The sequence below is a fragment of the Trematomus bernacchii genome, unplaced genomic scaffold (assembly GCF_902827165.1).
Source record: "Trematomus bernacchii unplaced genomic scaffold, fTreBer1.1, whole genome shotgun sequence".
Taxonomy (NCBI): domain Eukaryota; kingdom Metazoa; phylum Chordata; class Actinopteri; order Perciformes; family Nototheniidae; genus Trematomus; species Trematomus bernacchii.
This window is the reverse complement of record NW_022987739.1, coordinates 7,756,412-7,781,443: the sequence shown is the minus strand read 5'-3', so window position 1 is coordinate 7,781,443 and position 25,032 is coordinate 7,756,412. Positions and strand designations below refer to the sequence as shown.

Sequence of the window (25,032 nt, the reverse complement as noted above, 5' to 3'; positions counted from 1 at the left end):
AAAGACAAACCTTTTCATGGATTATCAAGTTTGGGATGAACAAACAGTGATGAATGTTATTGATTTTCCATGTCCAATAAAAGAGTAAACAAGAGCCGTGTTAATATGCGAGTATTTTTATTTTATAAAACTAGTTACATTTAATGCAGGTTAAGTGATACGCTTTCATCAAAATACTATTAGTGGTATGCATTAAGAAACTGTACAAATATGACTCTACAGAAACATTCTGATTTATGTGAGAACTGCCTCCGTAGCAGGCATTACATAAGCCAACACAATAGTAAAAAAAGAGAATAAAAAAAGAAAGAAAGAAAACATTTGCAGATTCCATTATCTAAAAATTCCAGATGTCATTTCCTGCATTACAGGAAGTGGGTGGAGTGCTCCTCAGGAAGTAGGCGTGTCCTTGTGTCTCAACTTCCCAGACCTTTTTACTCGCTGAGTAAACATTAAAGCATTCCTCAGGTTGTCCAAAGAAAGCTATACTTACAAACATATCAAACAACCTTCTTTTTCCCTGCTACTTATTTCCTGTTAAAATACCTTTACATGTTTTCATTGTTCTTAAAGTGTAATACCTGCTGAAGGTAAACCGTGACTGTACAGTGAAAGACTCAGCGTTAGGTCGGGGGTCAGACAGGTGGCGTGCTGTAGCGGATCTCGGTGTTATATTTGTCAGGCATCTTGGGCAGCGGAAGCTTCTTCCGCATGTTGTGCCTCAGGATCACCTCCTCGTTGGCATAGATGGGGGTGTCTGTGTCGTCAGAGTGGTAGCCGGACTGGTATCCGCTCGTCTGATTGGATGACTCAGAGGCCAGAGACTCTTTACTCTTACAGCGCAGCAGCTGGCTGAGGAGGGAAAACAGGAAAGGGATGTCCAGTTTATTAAAAATTGCAGCTTAAGAAGTGTGTGGTTTAAAGACAGATATGATATTCTATAATAGACATGCTGATTTGTAGCTCTCACCTGAAGTTTGGCGTAGTTGCCAGCTGTTGATTCAAAACCTTTACCTCCTCTGGGGAGAAGCCCTCACTGTCTGTGTGACCCTCCTGTAGAAGAGACAACAGTTTATATGAACACCGTTTGGTTTGTAAAGTGAGCCTGCAATTGTAGAGCTCTACTGTGTTTCATTGGACTCAATGATATATGTTATATATGTTTTTTTTTCTTGCAAACTATTTACTCTTAAAATGTGATTGTAGGGAGATCCAAGCATAATTCAAAGAAAGAAACTGAAATTATTTATGAGACTCTGGATTTAGGAGACTCACTCAATTTGTGTTTTAATACACATTTTTTACTACCACTATTCGGATGTGTAATTAGGTAGATCATTTGTTTATATATAATTTGTAAGTCAATAATATACATATTATATATTTGTACAGTATCATAATTCTCATGTTTTATTTTTATTATTATTATTATTATTTTTTGTATTATTGTTTTACACGTTCGAAATAAATCAAATCAAATCAAACCAAACCACTGACTAATCAAATCTGAAACGACATGTGTATTGTGAATATGTGTGGATTTTGACACTCACCATGACGCTGCTGCGCGCCACCGGGATGTCGTCAAACGTCTTAACACTCAGGGGCCGACTGCACAGAGGAGATAAGTTATAAACAAGATTCAAGGCTGAAATTCTGAACTTTTAGAAGTTAAGAGGGAGAGTTAAATGGTTATGCTGACCCAAGAGACGGCGGGTTGTCATAGTGGAGCTGAGCCTCCAGGATTTCTCCACTTTGGGGCCTGCTGTAGGGGCTCCTGGGGTCAGGGGTCACTGGAGATCTTTCTGCCTCACTGCCTACTGTCAGAGGGATGTAGTCCTTCCCATCCTGGAGACAAAGAGAACTCTAATGGTATTAGCTCAAATACACACTCGATCAATTAATCCACACAAATGAGAATATGATCAGTACAATTACCAATTAGTAATTTAATGTTGTCCAGTAATTACTTTTCCTGATGCAGTCATCACTTCCCCCTGTTGCAACTACAGTTTTCATTAGCCCGTTTTATTTTAACTTGTGCTAATGACTTCCTACATTTCCCAGAATGACTTGGCAATGTTCAACAAATGGGTGTAAGCTTGTTTCAATGTGTTACTGGTGTACAGGGAACACTGACAGCCATAACACTGGCATAACTTGTGTGCCTTAAAAGATCTCCTATCATGCTATTTTTAGGCATATATTATGGGTCTCAGATATATAAAAATATAGAAAAAACATGTCTGTGATGTGTTTTGCTCCAAATACCAAACAGATCATGTATTTTAGACATCCCTCATATCCCTCTTTTTCAGCCCTTTTAGAGAAGTGCTGATTCTGGGTCCTTACTGTAGCTTGAAAAAAAAAAGAAATGGAGGAGGGGGAGCTTGTGCCTGCTCAGAATGACCCGGCAGCTACAGTTAAATGCTGCCGTGATTAAATGCCATATCATGTTCCAAACCACATCAAGGATTATTTCTGAAACAGTATGGAGCTCAAATGCATTTTCTCTTGCGGGTTTACCACAAGGTGAGTTCCTTTTTTTATTTCCTCCTTTTTTACACATACTCTCTCCAGTACAGGTTAGCTCTGAGTGTTAGCAATGCTTGCTAAAGTAAACAAAGACCATATTACGTCCAAAACACGTCGGGCATTGTTACTGATAGCAACGTTTCTGATAGGGCCGCAGGTGTAAAGGCCCTGACACACCAAACTGACACCAAAGAACACGTCCCGACGGACCCGATTGTTGTGTCGCCTCACGTCTCCTGGCCAAAAAGTCGCACTGGAACACACCGCAAAGACTTCAGCTGACGGACAAGTAGCACGTACGCACTGCGCATGCGTGAGTGGCAATAACTCTCCTTACCAGCAAGCTGCGGTAGTGTGTATTCTTAATTAAAAAAAGGCAACAACCGGAAGACAGACTGCGTGATATATACAAACAACAAATAGCGTGCGTTCCATTTTCACTCTCGTCCATCACAGACTGTTTCACAGACTGTTTCACATAGCGACTTATAATCGAAAACATGTTTAGTGCGGTACTGGAAAATGAAAAATAATAGCCGTGTGTGCCTTCTTCACTTCCGTTTTGCTTCTCATGCACTGATTCGCTAAGCTGAACAGCCAATCAGAGTGATTTATTTTGCAGACAGCCTTTTGAATCGGAGCGGAAGGTGTCGGCACGGCCGAAAAGACACGACGGTGCTGGACACACCAATCTGAGTAGGGCGACAGGACGCTCATCGACGGCCAGACATCTATCGGTGTGTCCGGGCCTTAAAGCCAGCCCACATTTCCGATATTACGTCATATCGGACGCAAATCTGGATCAGCTCCGTTGTACCCCCGTTTTTAGAGAGTTCAGTACGAAAGAAAAGAGAGAGGGTTTTGTTTTCTGACACTTTGTGAGTTCCCTGACACACCGGGCCACATATTTTTGTATAAAGGACAATAAAAAGTGCATTTTGCATGATAGGAGACCTTGAGTCAAAGTTGCATTGTGGACTATTCAGCCTGCTGTCAGTACAGAAACTGGTTACTTCCCATGACTGCTGAATGTTAAAAAACCTTCAGTTGTTTTGTTATGTACCTGACAACTGACAGTATTTCAGAGAGTTTAAATGCTTTATGCACCTGGTAAGCGCTGGCCTGCAGCAGGTTGCCCATATGTTCCACCATCTCTGCAAATGTTGGCCTGTCTGTGGGACGAGCCAGCCAGCAGTCCAACATGGTCTGGTATCTATGAAGCATGAAGAAAATTGGAAAACAGTCAAATTGTGGGATTTACATTTCTCTGTGAAATGGCATCATGTCAAGTTTCCACTCACATCTCAGTGGTGGCGTATTCTGGGGGTCTCATCCTGGTGCCCTCCTTAAGCCTCCGGCAGAATAACTCGTCGATGCAAACACCCGGATAGGGAGAAGCTCCTGTGAGGGTAAGACAGAAGTGGTTGCAGATATACAGTGATCATCTGAAGTGTAGAGGTGCACAACATATCGTTTTTTAATGTCATGGTAATTTCAACTTGCATTAAACGGGATAAACATAGCATTGCAATTGAGTACGTTGAAAACAAGTGTCGGTAGAAAACAATCATCAAGGGCCATTTTGGAAGTGAATTTGGCAGCATATTGAAGCAGCATAAGGCAGAACTGAGTAGACTTTAAATCTGTTTATAATGAGGCTCAACGACATATTGCATATCAGATATTTGTCTCATACTGTGTGGCCTTAGTCTTATGTGAAATGTGTACCTAGAGAAAAGATCTCCCAGAGCAGAACCCCAAAGGACCAGACATCGCTCTGTGTGGTGTACACCCGGTCGAAGATGGTCTCCGGAGCCATCCACTTTAGAGGGAGTCGTGCCTGTAACAAGAATGAATGACCATTTTATTGCTTACAGACCTTAATTGTTCGGTTGATCACCTATGTGTACGTTTGGGGAACTCACATCTCCCTTGCGGACGTAATCAGGGTCTTTGTAGACATCTCTAGCGAGGCCAAAGTCGCAGATCTTCACCACATTGTTCTCTGAAAGCAGAATGTTTCTGGCTGCTAGATCTCTGTGGATACACTACAGAGCAAACAGACACCGATGAGTTCACGTCAACAAGCAACGACAGATTGTTATCTCATTTCTGAATAAATCTAGGATCACCTTGCGCGATGAGAGAAACTCCATGCCTTTAGCCACCTGGAAGCTGTAGCATATCAGGTCCTCCATTGTCAGATGCTCCTCGTCTGAGCTCTCTGTGGTCACATTATGCATTTTATAAACATGAATGTGAGCCATGAACAATATTACACGTCAACAAGCAATACATTGATGCAAAAGGTATTTTAAGGTCACTCTAAGTTGTCTTCCCCACCTTCCTGAGTGTCCATGTCGCTGCCTGATGTCCTGTCTGCAGCTCTGGAGCAGACAGCCGTCCCGGTGCAGATGTCCAGCTGGGCGATCTTCCCCAGGCCCAGATCCCCTTCGGTAACATCCTCCTCCACTGAGGCCCACTTCTGGCTATCTACCCGCTTCCTCTGTTGACCACGACATAAACACACAGAAGAGAAATATAATAATTTGTATTTAGGTTGCATCACATATCAGTAAAAAACAATCCGTGGTTAGTACAGAGTGCACTTCTCTGTAATTGTCTGTGGTTTGGATGTGACTATGCGGCGATCTATGGTGCGTGTAACCGCTCAGAGGGTTGGCTGTAGTTTTCCGGCTGCATGTTGGTTACGCATCATTTACCTTGTACGGGCTGTACTCTCCTCGCTTGCTCTTCAGGTAGCTGGAGAGGTTTCCATTTTTACAGTACTCCACAATCACCATCAGAGGCCCTACGGAGAGAGAGGGGGAGCAAAGAGTTAAAAGACAGCTCATTACTTTATATTACAGGACCACAGAGGACATCTAGAGGCTGATTTGATAGGAAGCGTGAGGCATATTAGAGAACAATTCAAATACATCGCAGCCACCCCAAGGTTGACACATAATTATAATTAGGGTTAAGGGACACTTGTTAAGTTCACTAGCCCTCATAAAGAAGTGAATTACCCAGGAATATGGATGCTCATGAAATAAATAGGGGATGAGTAAGCAGGACAGTAAGATGAGTAAATAGGACTGTTTTCATGTTTCACTACAGGTATGTGTTTTTTATAACGACTCACCTCCAGGCTTTGTACAGGCTCCCAGCAGGTTGACTACGTTGAGATGGTGTCCGATATGAATGAGAATTTTCAGCTCTGACATCAAGGCGCGGTACTCACTCGACGTGCCTCCCTCTGAAGCGCAGAGAAATTAAATTAACTGCGTGTTTGAACCTTTTCATTGGCCGTGTTTCCTTGGTGCATGTGTTTAGGGGCAGTGAAAAGAAGGATGAACACTAACCCTTAAGCATCTTGACTGCTACAGTGGTGCACGTGGTAGCTTTCTCGATGCCAAAGGCGGCTGCTTCGACCACCTGACCAAACGCTCCTCGTCCCAGTGGGTCACCTTTAACACAAAACATTATCATGAAGACAAAAACAATATAGCCTCTTTCATTTAGTTTCTTTTTCAATCTACACCATCAGGTAATTTGGACAGATTCTTAAGATGAATTTATGTTAAATTATTAGCAATATAAAAGTGGTTGTGTTAGTCTTACTCGTTTTATTGCTAACTAGCAAATATTAGCACTCTATGAAAACTATGTGAGCTGGGATTCGTAAGGTGTCTTGTTGAAGAATACTTAGGCATTTTCACGTCAAGTTAAAGTGGTGTCACCTTCCTTACACACTTTGTCACCTTCATGCCTACAGTATTCTTACCTAGCTTCAGCCTGTCCCGAGGAAACTCCCATTTGTTAGCATCATACGTTAGCCTTTCACACTGCTCGTCCATGGGCATGTCCTCAGAGTCCAGGATCATGGACAGGTAGCCTGTCTTTAGATCCCCACCACTGGGCTGAAACAGAGTGAGAGGGAGAATATTTGTGAATTAACGAGCCCCTATTTCGAATAGATAAATCGTACCACAATTTTTACAGTGATTGTGGTTCCCCTCCAGTAAAAGGGGCCCAATCAGTGCTGTGGGTGTACGTGACTTATGGGAGCAGAGAGTGGCACTGTTGTTCCTGGACACAAAGGAGAGCAGCGACTGAGAGCCAAACCAGTCACTTCTAATCAGTCAGACAGCCCTACAGTGTGTGTGCTTGTGTATGTGCGTGTGTTTTAGCTGTATTTTTTTATTCAGTATTGGCTTTCCTGTGTAACTGCAGGGAAAATCCAAGGAAGGAAAAGTGTGGTAAAGGGAGGATGAGGATGAGGAAGTTCTTACTCTCTTTCTTCCACGGATGACAAAGACGATCAGTAACCAGAAGAACATGGCGATGACCACTGACCCAATAGGAACAATCAGTTCCACATTAGTCTTTTCCTCTGCACCTAGAATAAACACAATAATATGAATTGCAGGAGTGTTCACAAACAACCTTATAATAAAATGTGTCAACAGACCGTTCATCTTATCTGACAAATTCGGAAAAAAAGTGGGACAGTCATAGAGGAATGTCCATTATATTTTAAGTGGCGCGTCTTGACAGAGTTGCGTAAAATTCAGACAGGTTAGTCATTGTCTTTGGCGTGTACCCATGTGAGTGTGTCCCTGACTAGGTTGGAGGAAGGAAACAGTTGGAATCTGGACTGTGAGCAAACTGATATTGTATCTAGTCATAACAAATGACTAGGACTCAGCCACAGAATACTGCCAAAGACAACTTGGACAAGGCCTATTAGAGACATAATGTGTAACTAAATGCCGTAATTAACTATTTCTCTCTGCAACCATTCAGCTGAGGGAATGCATATCAATTATTGCTGAAGGGAGTGTAGTATAAATGTTTATTCTTTAACTTTTTTCTCATCCCGGATAAATTATTACCTCGTGAAATGTATTTAGAAAAAATAGATACAATAAAAAAGTTGGCTCGTTGATAACCACCCCTTGCTGTGTAACATAGGAACTGTGTCATTGATTTCACAGTCAGACATATGATCTCATAAATGTCAGGCATATATAAGATTTGAAAAGCTTGAATAGTTTCTGTTTAAATCCCTCGCTCTCCTTCATTGTTGTTCTCCCTCACGATCAGAGATTTTCTTGTTAGCGGCGTCCTCTACCCTCCCTTGTCTACTCCGAGGCCAAGAACTGAAGTAACGGGGTCTACATTCTGCTGGCGGTGTCCAGGTCACGTAGGCCCTGGTTCTAGTTTGGACATTTGTTTGTTTGTTGCTGTGTCTCTGAGCTCAGGACAGCAAAGGGTGGACAGGAGAGCTGGGGCAGGGCTGACCTCTCCCCTTATCCTGCAGTCCCCTCATTGTTTTGGATTTAAAAACTCCCAGGAGGATGTGTGCTAACTGGGCCAACTTCCTGTCATGCGGAAGTAAAGTTATTCTTACATCTTTGATATAAAAGAAATGTTGTATGTGTGATGTGAACTGGTGTTGCCTTTAGGCCAGATATAAATAAACAGTCCGTGTGAGAATTGGGAGTTTTCTCAAGAGGTTAAGGCTAAAGTCTATGAACTGTGACAATATATTCTTTATTATCAGTGATAAATGGATTATTGAACAGGCCTACTGGGCACAGGCCCTGGGGTCCAAGGGCTCAGTGGGCCTCTGTGTCAGAGCGTCTGTTTAAGTGAATGTTAAGATGTCTTGTTGAAAATAAATGTACAAGGAAAAGCAAATAGCCTAAAAAGAGCACAAAACAACTAAAAGCTTCTAAAAAAAAAAGAGAGATAAACAACTACAAAGACACACAAAATGAAAACATCAGACATAAAAACCCTACAAAGAGTAATAGAACGACTACAAACAGACACATTGATGACTTTTTTTAGTCTTGGGGTCTTGCCACTATGTAGAAGGAGTGGGGGGCCATTTGCATGTCTACACCCATTGGCCAATTCCATCAGCATTATTCCTGTTATGGTTCAGGGAGGGACTGACCTTCAGTCGTCAGGTAGGCCTGAGAGGACTCACAGCCCCGGCTGTTGCAGGCAGTGCAGCTGTACAGACCGCTGTCCTCCTTCTTCACGCGCTGAATGGTCAGAAGGTGGTTGTGCTGACTCAGAATCACCCCTGAAAGAAATCCACATTCTTTAATAGCTGTGGCATCTCATGGAGTGAGTGAGTGTTCAATTAATAGCTCTGCACCCCCTCACCTGAGCCCTCCACCAGAGTGTGGTTGTTTTTGGTCCACACCACCACCGGCCTCGGCATCCCAGCAGCGTCACAGAGGAGACTGATCGTAGCACTCACGTTCACTTTTTGATCCGTGATATTATTTAAGATCCTAGCAGCCGCAAGACCTGAAAGTTGAATCAATCAAGTCCATTAATTTCAGAAAACAAATAAAAACCTATAAAGATCAGGTATTCATTACTTTGGGAAGTTATTATCACTCAAAATATCTTAAAGATGAAGTAAAGAAATTGTGAGGGCGAATAAAATGATAATTTTTAAAAGAATCTTGCTTAATTAAATGCGCAGCTTGTAAAAGAGAGAGATGAAAGAGTATTTTTTATCGTATGTCATTGTAGATTCTTTAACACATACTGGCCTTGTCTAAAGATAGGGACAATAGTGTAACAGCAATGAAAACGACAAAAGAAAATCTCACTCACTCTACTTCAAATATTGCAAATCTGACAATACAGTAGTTTCTAGACTTGTTGTTGCAATGTTATAAAATTGAAATGATAGTTGAGTTATCAATTCCAAGGTCCTGAATGGCACAGTATTGACAACCATGAAAAGGGAACCGTACACATGTTTTACCTTTGAGAGAAAGTCGGCGCAGCAGGCAGGTTTTCTCCCCAGTCTTGATGTTTTCCACCTGACAGGCGTACAGACCCTCATCCTGAAGGGAAGCGTTGGGCAGCGACAGCTCCAGGGTCACGTTGGTGCCCTGCAGGCTGGACAGCACCACAGGGGACTGGGGCCTCCGCTGCAGAGCAAGGGAGGGAAGTACTTTAAGTATTAAGATATTTCAGTACAATAAAATAAAAGTTCATTTAAACGTTGCAGGTCGCTGACTTACTAAAGGCTGAACTACTTTAATAGTAGTAGGTAGATCAACTTTTTACTCCGATATCATAATTTATTAGCTGATTATATTTTGTATCAACAACCTGATTCTGCAAAGTAACATAACAGGTCAAATTAAAAAGTGTAAAGTACCTCTGGTTGGATCGTTTCATTAAATAGGAATACCATCAAATCAGAGATACAGGGTCCCATGATTTATATAAGACTGAAGCACGCGTTTGAGCATCAGTCAATCCCACTTTAATCTCAAATCAAAAGTACCATAAATGGTCTCAAACCGAATTGTTTTTGAATGATTGTAATGTTATTTTAAATGTCTTTTTCCTGGTTTCTTTATTCAATATTCAACATTTGTTCTTGTTGATGTTGCAAATCAAGCTGCTGTGATGCAAGAAACATTTGATGATTAAGTAATAATGTATATTATCTTATAAAGTGGGATTACAGTACCTCAAAATTGTTCCCAAGTACAGTCACGTTCCACCACGGGCGACAGGGCTGCACTGACGCTATCTGCTCCGTCTCTGAGATGTTGCTCAGACTGAACCAGTTCAGGTTTCTGTAGATCAGATTGTCGGCCTTACAGCGCAGAATCACATCATCCTCCTCCAAGGGCTCGTTGGAGGGAGACATGCTCACCTCAAGACCACCTACAGCGCACAGATGGAAACGAAAGCAAGAATGAGATCAGCATTATGAGGTCTTAAAGCTAACATGAGACAGAAGGAAGGAACAGCACTTACGTGTGACGTGGAAAAAGACGATACGTGAATCCTCTCCTAGTTTGTTGGCAGTTATGCATCTGTAGAGGGCATGAGCCTCCGCTTTCTGGATCTTCAAAGAGCTCACAATTTTCTAGATAAATGCATTTCCTTTGTTAATATTTGCACAATAAATATAATCAAAATGCAACATGTCTTTTTTAACTGATAGGACTCTAATGGTGGTTGACAGAAGGAAGTAGAGGGTGTAATCAGGAGGAAATATTTACCTTTGAGGCATGCTCAGCATCAATCACAATTCGTTCCACACGGTGGTTACCGGTGCTATTGCTGATTTCTCTCCAATCGGTACACTCCGCTAGCGGTAAATTAGACTTTATCAGCCCGGGCCTGTTGGACAAAAAGAAATAGAAAACAGGTGAAACTTACATATCTTGCTATGAAATCTAATTGTCCTGACAGTGTAGGAGTGTTCTTCTGCAGATGATGCTCCTGGCTTTGATACACCAACACTTACAACTGGAGAACTAAGACTGACATTTTATCCATCAAAGAGTTTATCTTTTGTTTGATTTTTGTCAGAGATGGGAGAAGTACTCAGATCTTATACTTGAGTAAAAGTAGAAGTACCAGAGTGTAGGAATATTCTGTTACGAGTAAAAGACCTGCATCCAAAATGTCACTCAAGTAAAAGTAGAAAAGTTTTCGCATCAAAATATACATAAAGTACCAAAAGTAAAAGTACTCATTATGCAGATTGGCCCATATCAGAATAATATATATTATATGTTTTGATTATAATTATTGATGCATTAAAGTGTTATCAAAGCTGGTAAAGGTGCAGCTAGTTTTAATTACTTTGTATACTGCAGGGTAGCTTGGGAATTGACTCCATAAAGTCAGATTTAAGTGTGATTATATTTCACATCATTATCCAAATCCACAAAGTATCTAAAGGTATTAAATAAATGTAATGGAGTAAAAGTAAAGAATTAACCTCTGAATTGTAGTGAAGTAGAAGTACAAAGTAGTATTTGAAATACTCAAATAAGGTACAAGTACCTCAGAATTGTACTTAAGAACAGTACTTGAGTATATCTACTTAGTTACTTTACACTACTGGTTTTTGTAATTAGACATCATTTCGGTTGAGGAAAAACTGTCAATCCATATTTTAAGAAACAGGATAACAACATAGTTGGTTAATTGTAAAATGAGGTAAAGGATAACGGGGGAGGAAGAAGGGAGGCAGCTTCAGCAGGAAGTAGCTCTTTTTTGGACAGAGAGCAGGACAGGAACAACAGGAAACGTAGTGCAGGACTGAGGAAGTGCTCGTATGTGTAGGCAGGAGATAAGGAACCTGCTGATGGTCTCCTCTGGCCGAAGCCGCTGTCACACACGCCTCCTCCTTCCTATCAACACTCATATATTCCCAACATACCTGAGGAAGCTGTTGTGTAACCACCATGCCCATATTACACAGAGAAGCCTACCATCCTAAAGTTCTTAACCGAAAAGGTACACGACTGATAGCCAAAGATATCTGGTTTTAGAAGATCAGTAAACACATTCTGAGTCTGAATAATTGATGTCATTCTAAAAATGAGACATTGTGAAGAGCATGAATCACATCCGCTGATCTGCATCGGGTCAGAGTGCGCTCTCATTGTCTCTTCTCTTGTTTTTGTCAACATCACGAAAGCAGCCTGTTGACAATGAGTGACCGAAGGCATGTGAACACTGCATGGATACACAAAAGAGAAGCCCCTTCATTTTCTCTATCACACACATACACACTGATTGTTGTGACTTACAGAAAGGCCTCTGGACAGTCCTCTTTGGACATCCACTGCCACTGGATGTGTGTAGGTGTGGGAAATCCACGGGCGGTGCACCGTAGGGTGGGGCTGCTGCCGTACAGGTACACATCAGTGTCCACTGCCACCTCCTTCTCAATGATACGAGGAGGAACTGTAGAAGAAAACAACACAAGTTATCACCACTCTCTCTTGACCAACAGCGCCAGGCAGCTTTAGTAAAAATACTCAAGGGGAAAAAAAGCTATAACATGCCGTTGACCAGCAGCTGGAAAGAGAGTCTCTGTTCCTCTTTAGTTATCTTATTAATCAGGACGATTGTGTAATTCCCGGCATCCATTTCTTTGACTTTACGGAAGATGAGGGCTTCACTTCTCAGTTTTATTCTGTAATCCTCTTTCAGTAGTTGGCCATCTTTTAAGCTGGGCAGACAGAAGAGAGAAGTATCAGAAAAGTTACAGAACATATTTGAGATCAGCATGAACAAGGTCAAAATGGAAAGATATCTTCAGCACCTTTTACTACACACATTGAGCGATGTAATGTATAGCGAATAAATGCTGCGAGGACAGCTTTTCTTCTACTGTGAACATACCATTTCAATTCGGGATCTGGGTAGGCTGTGTACTTCACAGGAATAGACGTTTGCTCTTCCACATTTAGCTCCCAAACCTTCCTCCATGGCTCTTTTATCTCAATAAAAGGCTTTTCTGTAAACACAACAAAAATCATAAAATGATGTTACTGTGATGCAAACAAACGTAATAAATAACCATAGGAATTTGACTTTGTGAGCTCAAAAAAAAAACGTCACATAACTACATTGAGACATAAAACATGTCAAAGTGCTGAAAGGAATATTATTATCATTCTAATCATTGTGTTAGTGTTACTAGGAAAGCATACTGTATTATTTAACAAAGTTCAAATTGCATTTCAGTTGGTTACATTTAAAAGGATCTACAGTCTTTTAAGAAAAGAAAGGTGGCAATATTTCACTTAAATAGGTTTAATTAATAATAATAACAATGCAGTGCTCTGCACATGCATGAGCAGGTCCATCTCATTTGTCATATGAGCATAAGCAAATGTTTTTGGGGAAACATTTGGAAAAGATAAATGATTAACTGTGCCAAGTAGGTAAAGATTAAAAGGGGGAGTTGAACAATTAAATCAGCTGGTTTTTATATATTTTATGAAGGGGAAGTAATGGTAAAAGAAAAACATAAACAAACCAAAAAATTATAAACTGATTAGAGGTTGACGAACAAGTATAAAGCTTTATTTTTATTTACTTTAACTTCCTTATTCAACAATATTATCTACTCATTTATATTTTTTGAATTCTCTGACAGCCTTTTAATACAATTTGTCAGTTGCCTTGGAAAAAGTGACACAAAAACTACAAAAGAAACATTGCACCTGCACTGAGGCCTCTGTATTTCTGGTGATGCTAATGAAAAGTATGCAGTATGGTTTCCGGAACACCTACCATACACTTTAAGAAATGCTGAGGCACTTTTCTCCATCTGTCCACTGGATGCAGAGCAGGTGTATTCCCCGGCGTGATCCACACTCACATTATGCACCTCCAGTTCGTTGGACAGCTCCAGGGAGTTCCACAGCTTCTTCTTGTGGGGTTTGGCGTGGGGCTCGCTCGAACCGTTCAGCGAGGTCTGACACGAGAGGGGCAATTTGTTTTTACAACAGACAGTTGATAATAGTAATTGGGAAAACAAAGGGTGGGAGATTATTTTCAGTTTTAAAGAGAGAAACAGCCAAATATAAGCTTTGCCATGAGTGTATTTTTTTTATCTGAGCAGGCAGAACTTTATAAACACCCAGGGTCACCTTTGCACTCTGACTTGGAGTAAAGATAAACTGAAGGATTCCTGAAAGCAGGAAGTAGGGAATACGTGCAAGGAAAACAGGAAGTCAGATGTCTCTGTCTATTCTCAGTGATGTGTGAATTACACAGACTGCATGGTAAAACAGGCTGATTGGAAGCTGTCTCATGTACATTACTGTACACCAGAGTATTGATCATAAGAGAGGAGAAGAGCATGAAAAGCCTCGTTCACTGACCAGCGCCTGACCGGAGTGCGTCCAGTTAAACTCGATGCCCACATTGAGCTCAGTTTTGGCAGTGCAGAGGAGCTTCAGCGTCTCCCCCACAGACAGCCTCAGTTGCGCGGGGGTCAGGGTGAGTTCATAGATCTTGAATCCTGCGGAAAAGGGAGGGAAGACATGGCAGTCAGTCATTGTTCTCCTGAGACTACAGACTCTCTCTCTGCCCCTACACTCGCTCGCTCGCTCGCTCTGTGCTCCACCAAGTTTCATTTACTTACTGTCACACACACAAGCAATACCCTGCATTAAGACAGTGTTTTTCCACTAAGTTTTGATATTCATACAGTTTAATAAAATGCTCATACACCTGTATAGATTACTTCAACAATTTTGACTTCAACAAATGATAGTTTTCTGTGTGAATCTTTCTCCCTCTTACCAACAACAGCAACAATGTAGAGAGGGGACTTAAATGTCTCGTTTCCAATCAGAGTCTGGCAGGACACGACTCCGGCGTAGCTGATCAGGTGACTGGGGACAGTGAAACCCGTCCTGGCGTCCCACTGAGAGTCCTTCCCATCGGGATGAAGCTCCTTATTTGGATACTTCTGACAGACACAGAAGTTTACTGATTTCGAACATAGAATAAAACTAAGAATTGCAAGTGCACTTTTTTATTGCTATGTGATAAAATAATATTACATTTGAAAATAATAATAAGGGAAGTATTGAGAATGGCAATGTTGCCTGAAAACCATATTAAATAAAAGGCATTTTGTGTCAGTTTTACTGGTTTAAAGAGGTCCTCAAAAGTTTTACACATAGGTTAGTTTACTCATCATGAGGTGTGCATGCCTCTATAGCACATGTGTCAAACTCAAGGCCCGGGGGCCAAATCAGGCCCTTGGTGGATTTAATTTCGGCCCACAGGATAATTTCTAATTACTATTAGATCTGGCCCGCTGGTATATTGCATGCACACCTTCACTCCATCCTGAGGATTTCCTCAGCTCAGAGCCTGAGCCCAAACATTGATGAACTTGCACCCAAGATGAGATGCCAAGTATCTGGCTCAAACTAGCATCACAGAGCAGCAAACTGAGTTTAAATGGATGTTTCCTTCTGCACTTTTTTTCTTGCGACAACAGGGCATGTTTGTTTTTTTCTTAGAGGGAAATAGTTTTTTGAAGCTGTTGTTGGCCTGTGGAAAAATGTAATCATAAGAAATGACTCCGGAAAAGCTGCAGATAGAGCCATAAGAAATTAATGCAACTGATTATTTAATGTTTAATGTTGTTTTTATAGGCAATAATTTAAGCTTTGTTAGTTCCAGGTTTAATATGTGCAATAAGTTAATTTCAATACGTTTTGCAATAAACATTGAACCAGTCCGGCCCTCGACTAGTACCCATTTTTTAATTTTGGCCCACTGTGTATTTGAGTTTGACACCCCTGCTCTATAGGATCTGTGACTCTGGAGGAGCTTCATAAAGTCTGAAAAACAACCCTGATGATGTCATCACCGCTAAATGCACTTTAACACAGGGGCATCTCCTCTTGCACTTTAGATAGCTCTTGTATCTTCTTGTATCGTTGCTGCTAGATTGTATTACCATGTCATAAATACTTGTGTATGCTGCTCTTGCTCTCTTGCACTTTTTGCATATCATGTATTTTGTTTTTGCTATGTTTGTCAAATGTAATTTTCTTAAATGTTTTATGCGAGGGACTGCGGATGAAAATTAGCTCAAAGCTAAATCTGGCACTGTTACGCTTGACACATTTTAATGTTTTAAGTGTTCATTATTGTGCATTGTCCCTGCCAAATAAACGATTAAATGAAAAATGAAATCATTGTTTTGGCTTGGGATTTAAAAAAAAGTATATAACAGAAAACCTGTACCAAGAACTGGGGGCACAACGTGGGAAAAACCTGGGCACAAACATGGTCACATTTTAATCTGCTTTTTGTGTTTTTTGAGTTTCACAAAATCATAATATTGCTTCCTCTTTTGCTTAAATGTTGACAACTGTATGTGATGGCTTTCCTCCTTCAAAATGAGCTTGAGCTTGCATAACACTTCCAACATTTACCAAAGAAAGAACATAAAATAAAATAAAAGTAAAAACTCTTCCTTACAGTATGCAGCGTGACGTTAAGGTTCTCCACCGAGCCTCGGCATGGGATCACCACCCGCTCTCCCTCACGGATGAACACCACCTCGAACTCTTTGTCGGATGGCACAAATGGCACCTTGTAATCTAAAATTCAATAAGAAAAATCTGATATTAGTTTAAGTACATTTAAGTGAGGGTCGAATGAATACAACACTGGGCCAGGAGCTGGTCAAGGTAGAACTGACTCGTTAGGATTTATCCTCTCAGATGTTCTTGTACAACCCTGGTTGTTTGAATAAACACAATGCTATACAATACAGTAAGAATTTACATTACTGTAACATTACTCTGATACTGCATAGTAGTGGTTTCCTTTTGAATTATTATGATTACTTCAAGAAATACTTTTCTACTGTAGCTTTTACACTATTAACCATATAAATGTACAACTTTTTACAGTATTCTGGGGTTAAAATGTTGAAAGTGACAATATTTGCAGTTACATAAACAATCCAACCCTTAAAAGTATTGTATCATATTTCCCTGGAGTTTGGACCACTGTGTTACCTTAAAGGGGACCTATCATGCAAAATGCATTTTTGTACGTCTTTTATACATGAATATGTGTCCCGGTGTTCCAGGGAACTCACCAAGTGTCAGAAAACACAACCCTCTCTATTTTCCTCCATACCCAAATCTCTAAAAAAGGGGCTGCAAAGGATCTGATAAAAAATGATCCAGATTTTAACACTGTCCGACGTCAGGACGGTGGCGCTACGGCTATTGGGCCAACTCCACCAATCAGGAGGAGACAGCCACGGCCATTGCCGTTCGAAAGCGCTGGAGACGCTGTAGTACATATGCCAGGCCTGTAGGTGGTGCTGTTCTCACAGAATCAGCCCTTGCAAAAACAGAGCTAAATAAGTGCAAATTGAGCGAAATGAGGCATGGCTAAAATGCATGATCTGTTTGGTATTTTGAGAAAAAAAAAAGTATAAATATGCCTTATATAGGTATGGTCCTACACTATATTATTATAATATAGCATGATAGGTCCACTTTAATTCATATTTGTTAACTGTACTGCCCGTGTATAAATACATTATACTCACTGTCTTGTGCCTATTTATGCTAAAGTTCTTCTGTACTACTCAACATCACAACACAACAAAGCACCGTCATGCTCCTGCCATCAAAACTCCAAAACAAAGTTTAAATTAGTTATACCGTGGACGAACACATAAGCCGCTGCTGAGGTCTTGCCATCTTCCACTTTCAGGTCTCTGTAGGAGCACTGGTACTGTCCCGTTTCATTGACAGTGGCGTTGGAAATCCGCAGAGACGTGCAGAAGAGTCCCGATCCACTGCAGTCACTGGTGGAGAAGCGAGTGCTGGTAGGAGGGGTCGCCCACCTCAGGTACTGCCGACCTCTGCAAGTCAAGAGAAAAAGACTGTCTGTATGCATGTTTCTGTATGTATGGGTCAATGGATTGATTGAAATCAGTAAGGTATGTTTATACCTGCATGTTAGTTCCAGGTCGTCAGATTTGTTCATCCTGTGGGTGCCATAGATGTTCAGCGTTGGTGGGTCGGGCATAAACCTCAGTTCAATGGCTGGAGAATTAAACAACAAGTTAATCACAGCAAAGACTGAGAACAAACACAGTGATGACATCCGTCTGTACAGGCTTTACAAAGAATGCAACATAAAGTATCAAAGGTCACTGTTATTCCCTTGAAGTAATTATGATGTCACAATTAGGAAAATAAAGTATGGAAATGTATTCAATTATGAAGCACATGGCATAAACTTATAGTAAAATACAGGGTTGGGTAACTGCTTTGTAACAGGCTCTTTGGCTACTCGGGGCCATTTTTCCACTGCTGCAGAAAATGGCGGAGCTGTGTCAAAACAGGAAGCAGGGGAAGATGGGCCGGGTCAGGCTGAATAGCCCGGCACAGTGTGGCCTAGGTGGAGTTCCTGTTTCTGAGGATACAGCCTGCCCACCACCTCCCTGTGAGGCCCTAAGGCTCACATTGTATTGTATGGAAAAAAACAAGGCTGACCAAATCGGCATTATGGAAGCTTGCCATTATTTAACTGGATGAGTTAAATTAACACAATTTTTTTATTCTAGCAAATTCAAACTAGGATTATGATGGGTCGGTTATTTCCTTTTTGTCAATAATATATCAAATGTTCACATTTCCATCCTTTTTTCAACAAATCTCAGAACAGAAATTAGCTGACACACACTGCAATACTCATCTCATTGTCACAGTTAAGCACTACATAAAGTTGCCAGAGAAATACAAAATGATCTAGTAGAATATAATATTGCCTCTATTAGAAAACTTATTTAGTTTGTTATTTACAAAAAAGGTAAAGATAGAACACTTGTAATATATTCGCTTACCAGCAACAAAACTGATTTTCAGGATGATGCCAAACAGTGGAATGACTCCCCGAGCCATCATCCGACAGAAAACATGGACAGAGTCCTCATGAACAGCAAGTAATACAAAAAAAGGTTCCCAGCAATAATGACAATCCTACACGGTCAGCGCTAATCCATTGAATTCTTCTGTTTTATATTCCAATACGGAGAAGGTTTGTGCCGACACAAAGTCATGAAAACAAGCAGCAGGAGCTCAGAGGTGATCAGCAGTGTGTGAAGTGTGGCTGTGTGTCCCAATGGAGCTGAAACTGCTGCTGAGGATGGAGAGACGTTCAGCTGAGCAGCCTGCAGGGGAGGAGCGTCTCTCCCTGACTAAAAACTAACACATGGGACCGAAAGTGGAACTGTTGCTGTTTGTTGTCAATCTCACTTTTAAAGAGATGTAAAGATTCTTGAGGATTTACAATCTCTAACTAAAGAAGTCATATCCAGGCAAAGTAGACTTCATTTGAAGGGGGTAATTAACAGTGGTGGAAGAAATACTCAGATTTTAATTTAGGTCTATATATCTGCAGAATGATAACAATAGTCCTGCATTAGCAGTTTACTGTAACTTGAGTAAAAAAAAAGGAGTCTAACGAAAAGTAAAAATGTCTATGCGTACTTTATAATAATATATTATTTATTTTGGTCATAATTGTTTATGCATAAATGTTTTCATTCGCAGTTGGACATAATCTTAATTACTTCTTATGCTGCTGTGGGTAATTGATTATATATTGTATTAATAACTAACTAAATATTTCAAATAGAAAAAGGTGGAGTAAAAATCACTTTATGTTACTCTGGAAGGTAGTTCTTGAGTAACATTAAATAGTAAAATAGTCACAGGAACTATAAGTACCTTTAATCTCTACTTAAGTGCAATAGCTGAGAAAATGCTGCTTTCAACCATAGGTCGTTTTTTTAATACTCATTTGGTAATTAAAGTATTTATAGTATATTTATTCAAAACCTTGGTCTCTGACAGTTTAGAACCTGTTTGCTGCAAAACTGCAACATTTGAATATTATGTATTATAAATGGGTTAATTTAAACCTCTCACAACTTGCTTATTCACACCTCCAGGTGTAATGCTGCAACATTACAATTAATTCAGAGTCATGTTTGTGTCCACCTGGGGAATAGAGGTCCTATCATCACTCTTTTATCTGTGATTTTATTCCTCCACCAACTTCTGAGGGAATATCTGGTTCAGCTGCTAAATGCTCCTAATTGTGTCTGTCAAGTCATTTTAATATTTTTCTATTTAAATGTTGTTTCCATACTGGTTTACAAATAAAAAATAGCACAACTCTGTGTGACAAAAGACTACAACAATGCCATATGCCCGTTCTAAGATGTCTTTTAAGGCTTAGAATTTAGACCCAAGTTATCACTAACTATCATTTCACCCGAGTTGTGTTTTGGGGATATTGGCATGGATTCAGCAGGGTGTAGTGTTTATATGTTATGTTCTACATCCACATGTTTCCTGGCCTGGTCTCTTCTACAGGGACTCTCTGCAGTCTATACGCCCAGCCTCCTCCAAACCAACATTTCCTGAAGGACACTCCACCCCAACTGCACCTCTGAAAAAGTTAGAAACAGAATTTATTTTTTCCATTTTTCCCTTTGCTTTTGTCTTTTGTTTTCTCACATTTTACATGAAGGGAATACTTTGAACTCTGCACAATAATAGATAAACATATAAATGATATACATTTTACATACCTCTTAATGCAAGTGATATCTGCATAATATCTCCAAAAGACTCAATACTCCCCGTAATACAGGAATGTGTCTTTTTAGCCCGAAAAAACAAACAAAGCATAAAGACAAGTAAGTAGCGTTGGTTTGTTAAGGTAACAGTGTTTGTGAAAATCACTCCTATTTCAAAGTCGTCACACTGGGAATTATCTTGGCAGTGTTTGTGTTTATGCTCTGAGATCATTAGAGGGACTTCAAAAGGTCAGTGTCCCTCAATTCAAAGAATGGGAAAAAGCACTCGTGCGTTCAGAGAGAGAGAGAGAGACAAAGAGAGTGACAGAGAAAGAGAGACCGGTAGAGAAAGAGACACAGTAAGAGACGCCTCAGTCAGCTGATGCTGAAGCTAACCAATCAGGCTCCCATCAGCACCGATACAAAACATCACAAAATAAAAGTAATGAAATGCAGTTACTAAACATATATATTTGACTTCAGTTTGCTCCAAATATGTTTGAATTTGACTCCTGTGAGCATAAGAAATGTAAGAAAATGGAAAGGATGAGTTCAACTTGGATTTAGGAATACACAGTTAGGAGCATTTGGTCAGAGGTTAGCAGGAATACTAAAACATGGAGCTTTTGTAAGATTCCACACAAGCATCCTGGCACATTGCGCCCTCAAGAAACAATGGGGAAATAGTATAGTCAACACTCCCTCTGTCTGTGTTTATAATTCATTTGTGCTATTTTCCTCAGACTTTGTGCTGTTCTCTATACTGATTTGAATCTTCTGTGACACAAATCACATGTTATGGTATCCAACAGTGCACATAAAGCAGCAACTAGACTGTTTTAGGGGCCTGATGAGGGTCCCGCTGTTGGCACAGTCAAAAAGAAATGAGGACACCGAGGACATGAAACAGGAAACAGTCCACACTTCCTCAGACAGGATACTGTGCTCCTCTAAGAGGCATCCTGGAATCCAATGCCTCAAAGACTTTACCAAGTGTTTCACACAAACACACTTCTTTTCCTTTGACACATTAATGCATTGTAGAGAGGAAGAACACACAATGTAAGACTACGAGAGGAAAGCTCAGCAAAAACCGAGCATGACTGAAAGGCCAAGGCCATGAGGTCGGTCAACATCAGGTTTGGAAACACTGTGATGAAGATCAAATTGTGAGGAAGTTTGATTGCTTTGAACTATCACTTGCATGTAAAACAACAAAGCATATAAAAAAGGTTTACAGCAAACCTCCCTTTCTACTTCTACTCCACAAAATCTCAGAAGGATATATTGCACTTTTAAAGACTACATTGCTTCTAAAGACTTTACAGTACATAAGAAATATACAGTACGAAACATGATGAACTTACAAGGTTCAATACAATGCTTTACATTGAACTACCCATCCCTTTATAAAGTGCCTAAAACTCATGAAAACCAATAAAATGCTCAAGCTACAGTATGTGCTATTTTTATAAGTATATTTTACTTGCTGATCAACAGCAACCAGCAAGTGCAATTATTAAAATAATATTGTAAGAGATTTAACAAGCATATATGCTCAAACTTCCTTGGTTCTTGACTATTCCCTGGTGAATAGTTGGTTATTGTATTGGCCTGTTATGATAGTAGACTTAATATGTTTCAGGTTGGACTCTTAGTTAGAAATGTTATGTTAACTAGTAGTATTTAATTAATTGAATTAAAAATAAAAGCAGCCATAATCTGACATATATTCCATCGTTATCGTCAAAGTGAAGGTAATACAAGTTTAGTCAGGCATGGTTCATGAACATTACATTGTAGTAAATGAATAGCTATTTGGGTATAACAGAACTTTCCCTTTTCGAATAAATCTTTTTAAGAGTACCTTATCTGTAGAAAACACATTGCATCTGGTCCATGCCCTCATGTTGGCTCCACTTGGTTTGTTTAAGATTCAGGTGCTGCCATCTGCTGTATCATCTCACCACACTGTATATACATTCTGGGTACATGGTTACAAACGTCTTCTCGTGGACGATTAGTATATGGCATTTTCCACAAATGCGTGACATATAACTACATTTTTACAATTAAACAATTCGGCTACCAAACATTTTCTGCCTGCAAAATCCTCCGGAACCATTGCGCCTGTTTTCCGACGGACCCTTTTCTGTGTCGGACAAAACATTGCCCACACCGGTCCTGTTTCCGGTAGACCTGCAGAAATGACTTGGAGCTCGTTTAGCTTTAGCTGTACTGATGTTGTATGGTCTTTTCTGGCTTTATGTTTCCTTGTCGCTTTTTGTGCTCACAAAATCTCAACATATTTGCCGAGAAAATGGGACACAGGCCGTCTTTACTTGTTATTTCAGGACCTTATTCGATACGGAAAAACAAAACAAACTCTCAAACGAGACAACTGGCTGCGTGCGTTTGACGTCCCTAAAAGGTAACAGTAATTTAGGAAACAAGTTGATATAATGCCTTTTAACTTGTATGCATCATAGATTCAATTGTTGTGTATTTTATATTCAATAGATTTGTATTTCCATTGTTTTCAATTCATAAAGTCAAATGTGTAGATGTTAATTTACTTTTAAAAACAGAATAATCTTGAGTTATTATTTTTCTTTCAGGTGGTTTTCGCATTTCTATGCCATCTCTGTTGGCTGGAACGGTCTTCTTCTGGCAATCTACCTACACTTTATATATCACCATCAGTCATTCCCATCATGGCTGACTGGAATATTAGACATTTTGACAGGTGTACCGAGCACCGACAGTCAAGGTAGACTCTCTTTTTATAAAGTTCGTGTTTTCCTGTTTGATTCATAGTGTTAATCATACTGTCTTCAGTCCCACAGCTGTCCACTGTGCTGGTGCAGCTGCTGCTCTGCGTCCACTCCCTGAGGAGGCTGCTGGAGTGCCTGTTCGTCAGTGTTTTCTCTGATGGAGCCTTACATTTAGTGCAGTATGTGTTTGGTGTGTGCTATTACATCGTACTTGGGCTGACGGTGCTCTGCTCGGATCACCTGGGAAAAGGTGAAACTTAAATCAGAGCTCTCTACATCTGCTATTCACTGATACTGCTATGTGGTATTTTAGTGGATTAGTTTATAGGGCACAACACAACCACTGAGCAAGAGTTTGCTATAGCTAAACAGAACAACAACAAGTGTACTGTCAACTAATTAACTGAATGATGATATTGATGTTTGTGATGTTCTTTTTTAGGGTCTGGATCCCTCCTCTCTCAGCTGGACTGGTTTCATGTGGCTGGAAGTGTACTTTTCATTTGGGCCTCTCTGATGCAACATCAGTCCATAGTCCTGCTGGCGGGGCTTCGCACTGGAAAGTCAGGTATGCTTGTGCAACTGCCTTTTCTTGGTGTTTTGAGCCTTAAACAACAAATTATGTATATTTTTCTGCTGAAGTTTTCCTAATCTACCAAAAATAATTAGATTGTGTTAGCAATGTTGCTACCTTAAAGCCAACCACTGTTTATTTTCTTCAGAAATGTATGCTAAAACACAATATATTGCAAAGACCAACAGTTTTTTAAAATAAGGAAACTGTGAACACTTTATATGCATATTGTCAAAATGTGAGTAGTACCATAAACCAATGATCTATCGGGTACATGGGGACTGACGTATTTGTTTGTTGTCTTTTGTGGTGTATTTCAGGAACGGTGGAGACGCTGGCTCACAGACTGCCAGAGGGAGGCTGGTTCGAGCTGGTGTCTTGCCCGCATTACTTTGCTGAGCTGTTGATCTACGTCTCTCTGAGCTTGATCTTTGGAGGCCTGTCTCTTACCTGGTGGCTTGTCGTCCTTTATGTGCTCTTCAATCAAGCACTGGCAGCACAGCTTTGTCATGAACATTATATTAGCAAATATGATTCATACCCAAAGCATAGAAAAGCATTTATACCTTTCGTGCTGTGAAGACTTATCATTGGTGTGATCTTTCTTGCTTTCCTTTTCTGGGAATTGTTAAGTCCTATAGAAATATCGGAGACACTGAAGGTGTGGGAGTGAAACTCACCTCCCTCTCAGCATTGACTGACAATGTGCTCTCTCAAGCTGCTCATAGCCAACACGAGAACAATGAAGGAAGTTGACAGGAGCTGTCAAGTGTGAATGTGAGGCATGGTACTGCTGCATAAACATTTCCCACAGATACAGTCCCTCCAGTTGAACTGTTTCTCCGAGACTGATGTGATTACAAATGTCGCAAATCACCTTTATTACAAGACTTTGTCTTTTTACATGATACATTGTTATCTTAAACATATTACAAAGTAATTGATTGATGTAAATGAACCTGAACTGGTTATGATGACTGTAATTGTAAATGTGTACATAGCCTATGCATTTTTGATTGAAATATGTTTATTAAAATAATCACTACAGATTATTCAGACTTGTAAAGGTGTCAACGTTTCTTGTACCCAGTGAAACACAAGTGTCATAATCAACTTTATTAGCCATGTAGGCTAAGTGAACACTTACAAATATTTGATTCTGGTTTTAGTCGCTCTTGATGTAAATGTACAGA

General features: G+C 40.2%; 2 protein-coding genes across 3 annotated transcripts; one reads left to right on the top strand and one right to left on the bottom strand.

The window, feature by feature from the left end:
- Positions 1-100: 100 nt before the first annotated feature.
- Positions 101-19,021, bottom strand: kdr (kinase insert domain receptor (a type III receptor tyrosine kinase)). 2 transcript variants are annotated; one of them, XM_034147896.1, is made up of 31 exons: positions 18,749-19,021; positions 17,852-17,945; positions 17,559-17,761; positions 16,354-16,475; positions 14,653-14,821; positions 14,229-14,368; positions 13,636-13,819; positions 12,739-12,853; positions 12,399-12,565; positions 12,141-12,297; positions 10,596-10,716; positions 10,348-10,459; positions 10,055-10,254; positions 9,335-9,503; positions 8,719-8,865; positions 8,504-8,635; positions 6,831-6,937; positions 6,323-6,458; positions 5,901-6,005; positions 5,681-5,794; positions 5,259-5,347; positions 4,879-5,041; positions 4,668-4,759; positions 4,461-4,583; positions 4,264-4,375; positions 3,837-3,936; positions 3,643-3,748; positions 1,703-1,848; positions 1,554-1,611; positions 971-1,053; positions 101-852 (listed from the first exon to the last, which is right to left on the bottom strand). In XM_034147896.1, exons 1-31 carry the CDS (start codon positions 18,807-18,809, stop codon positions 636-638), a joined length of 4,044 nt encoding a protein of 1,347 aa, XP_034003787.1. In that variant the 5' UTR covers positions 18,810-19,021; the 3' UTR covers positions 101-635. The 2 variants fall into 2 exon arrangements, with proteins under 2 accessions (XP_034003787.1, XP_034003789.1); XM_034147898.1 differs by having other exon boundaries at positions 14,653-14,818.
- A 3,662-nt stretch (positions 19,022-22,683) lies between these two features.
- On the top strand, positions 22,684-24,905 carry srd5a3 (steroid 5 alpha-reductase 3). The gene is made up of 5 exons (XM_034147895.1): positions 22,684-22,922; positions 23,110-23,261; positions 23,330-23,515; positions 23,708-23,833; positions 24,160-24,905. Exons 1-5 carry the CDS (start codon positions 22,699-22,701, stop codon positions 24,417-24,419), a joined length of 948 nt encoding a protein of 315 aa, XP_034003786.1. The 5' UTR covers positions 22,684-22,698; the 3' UTR covers positions 24,420-24,905.
- Positions 24,906-25,032: the final 127 nt, after the last annotated feature.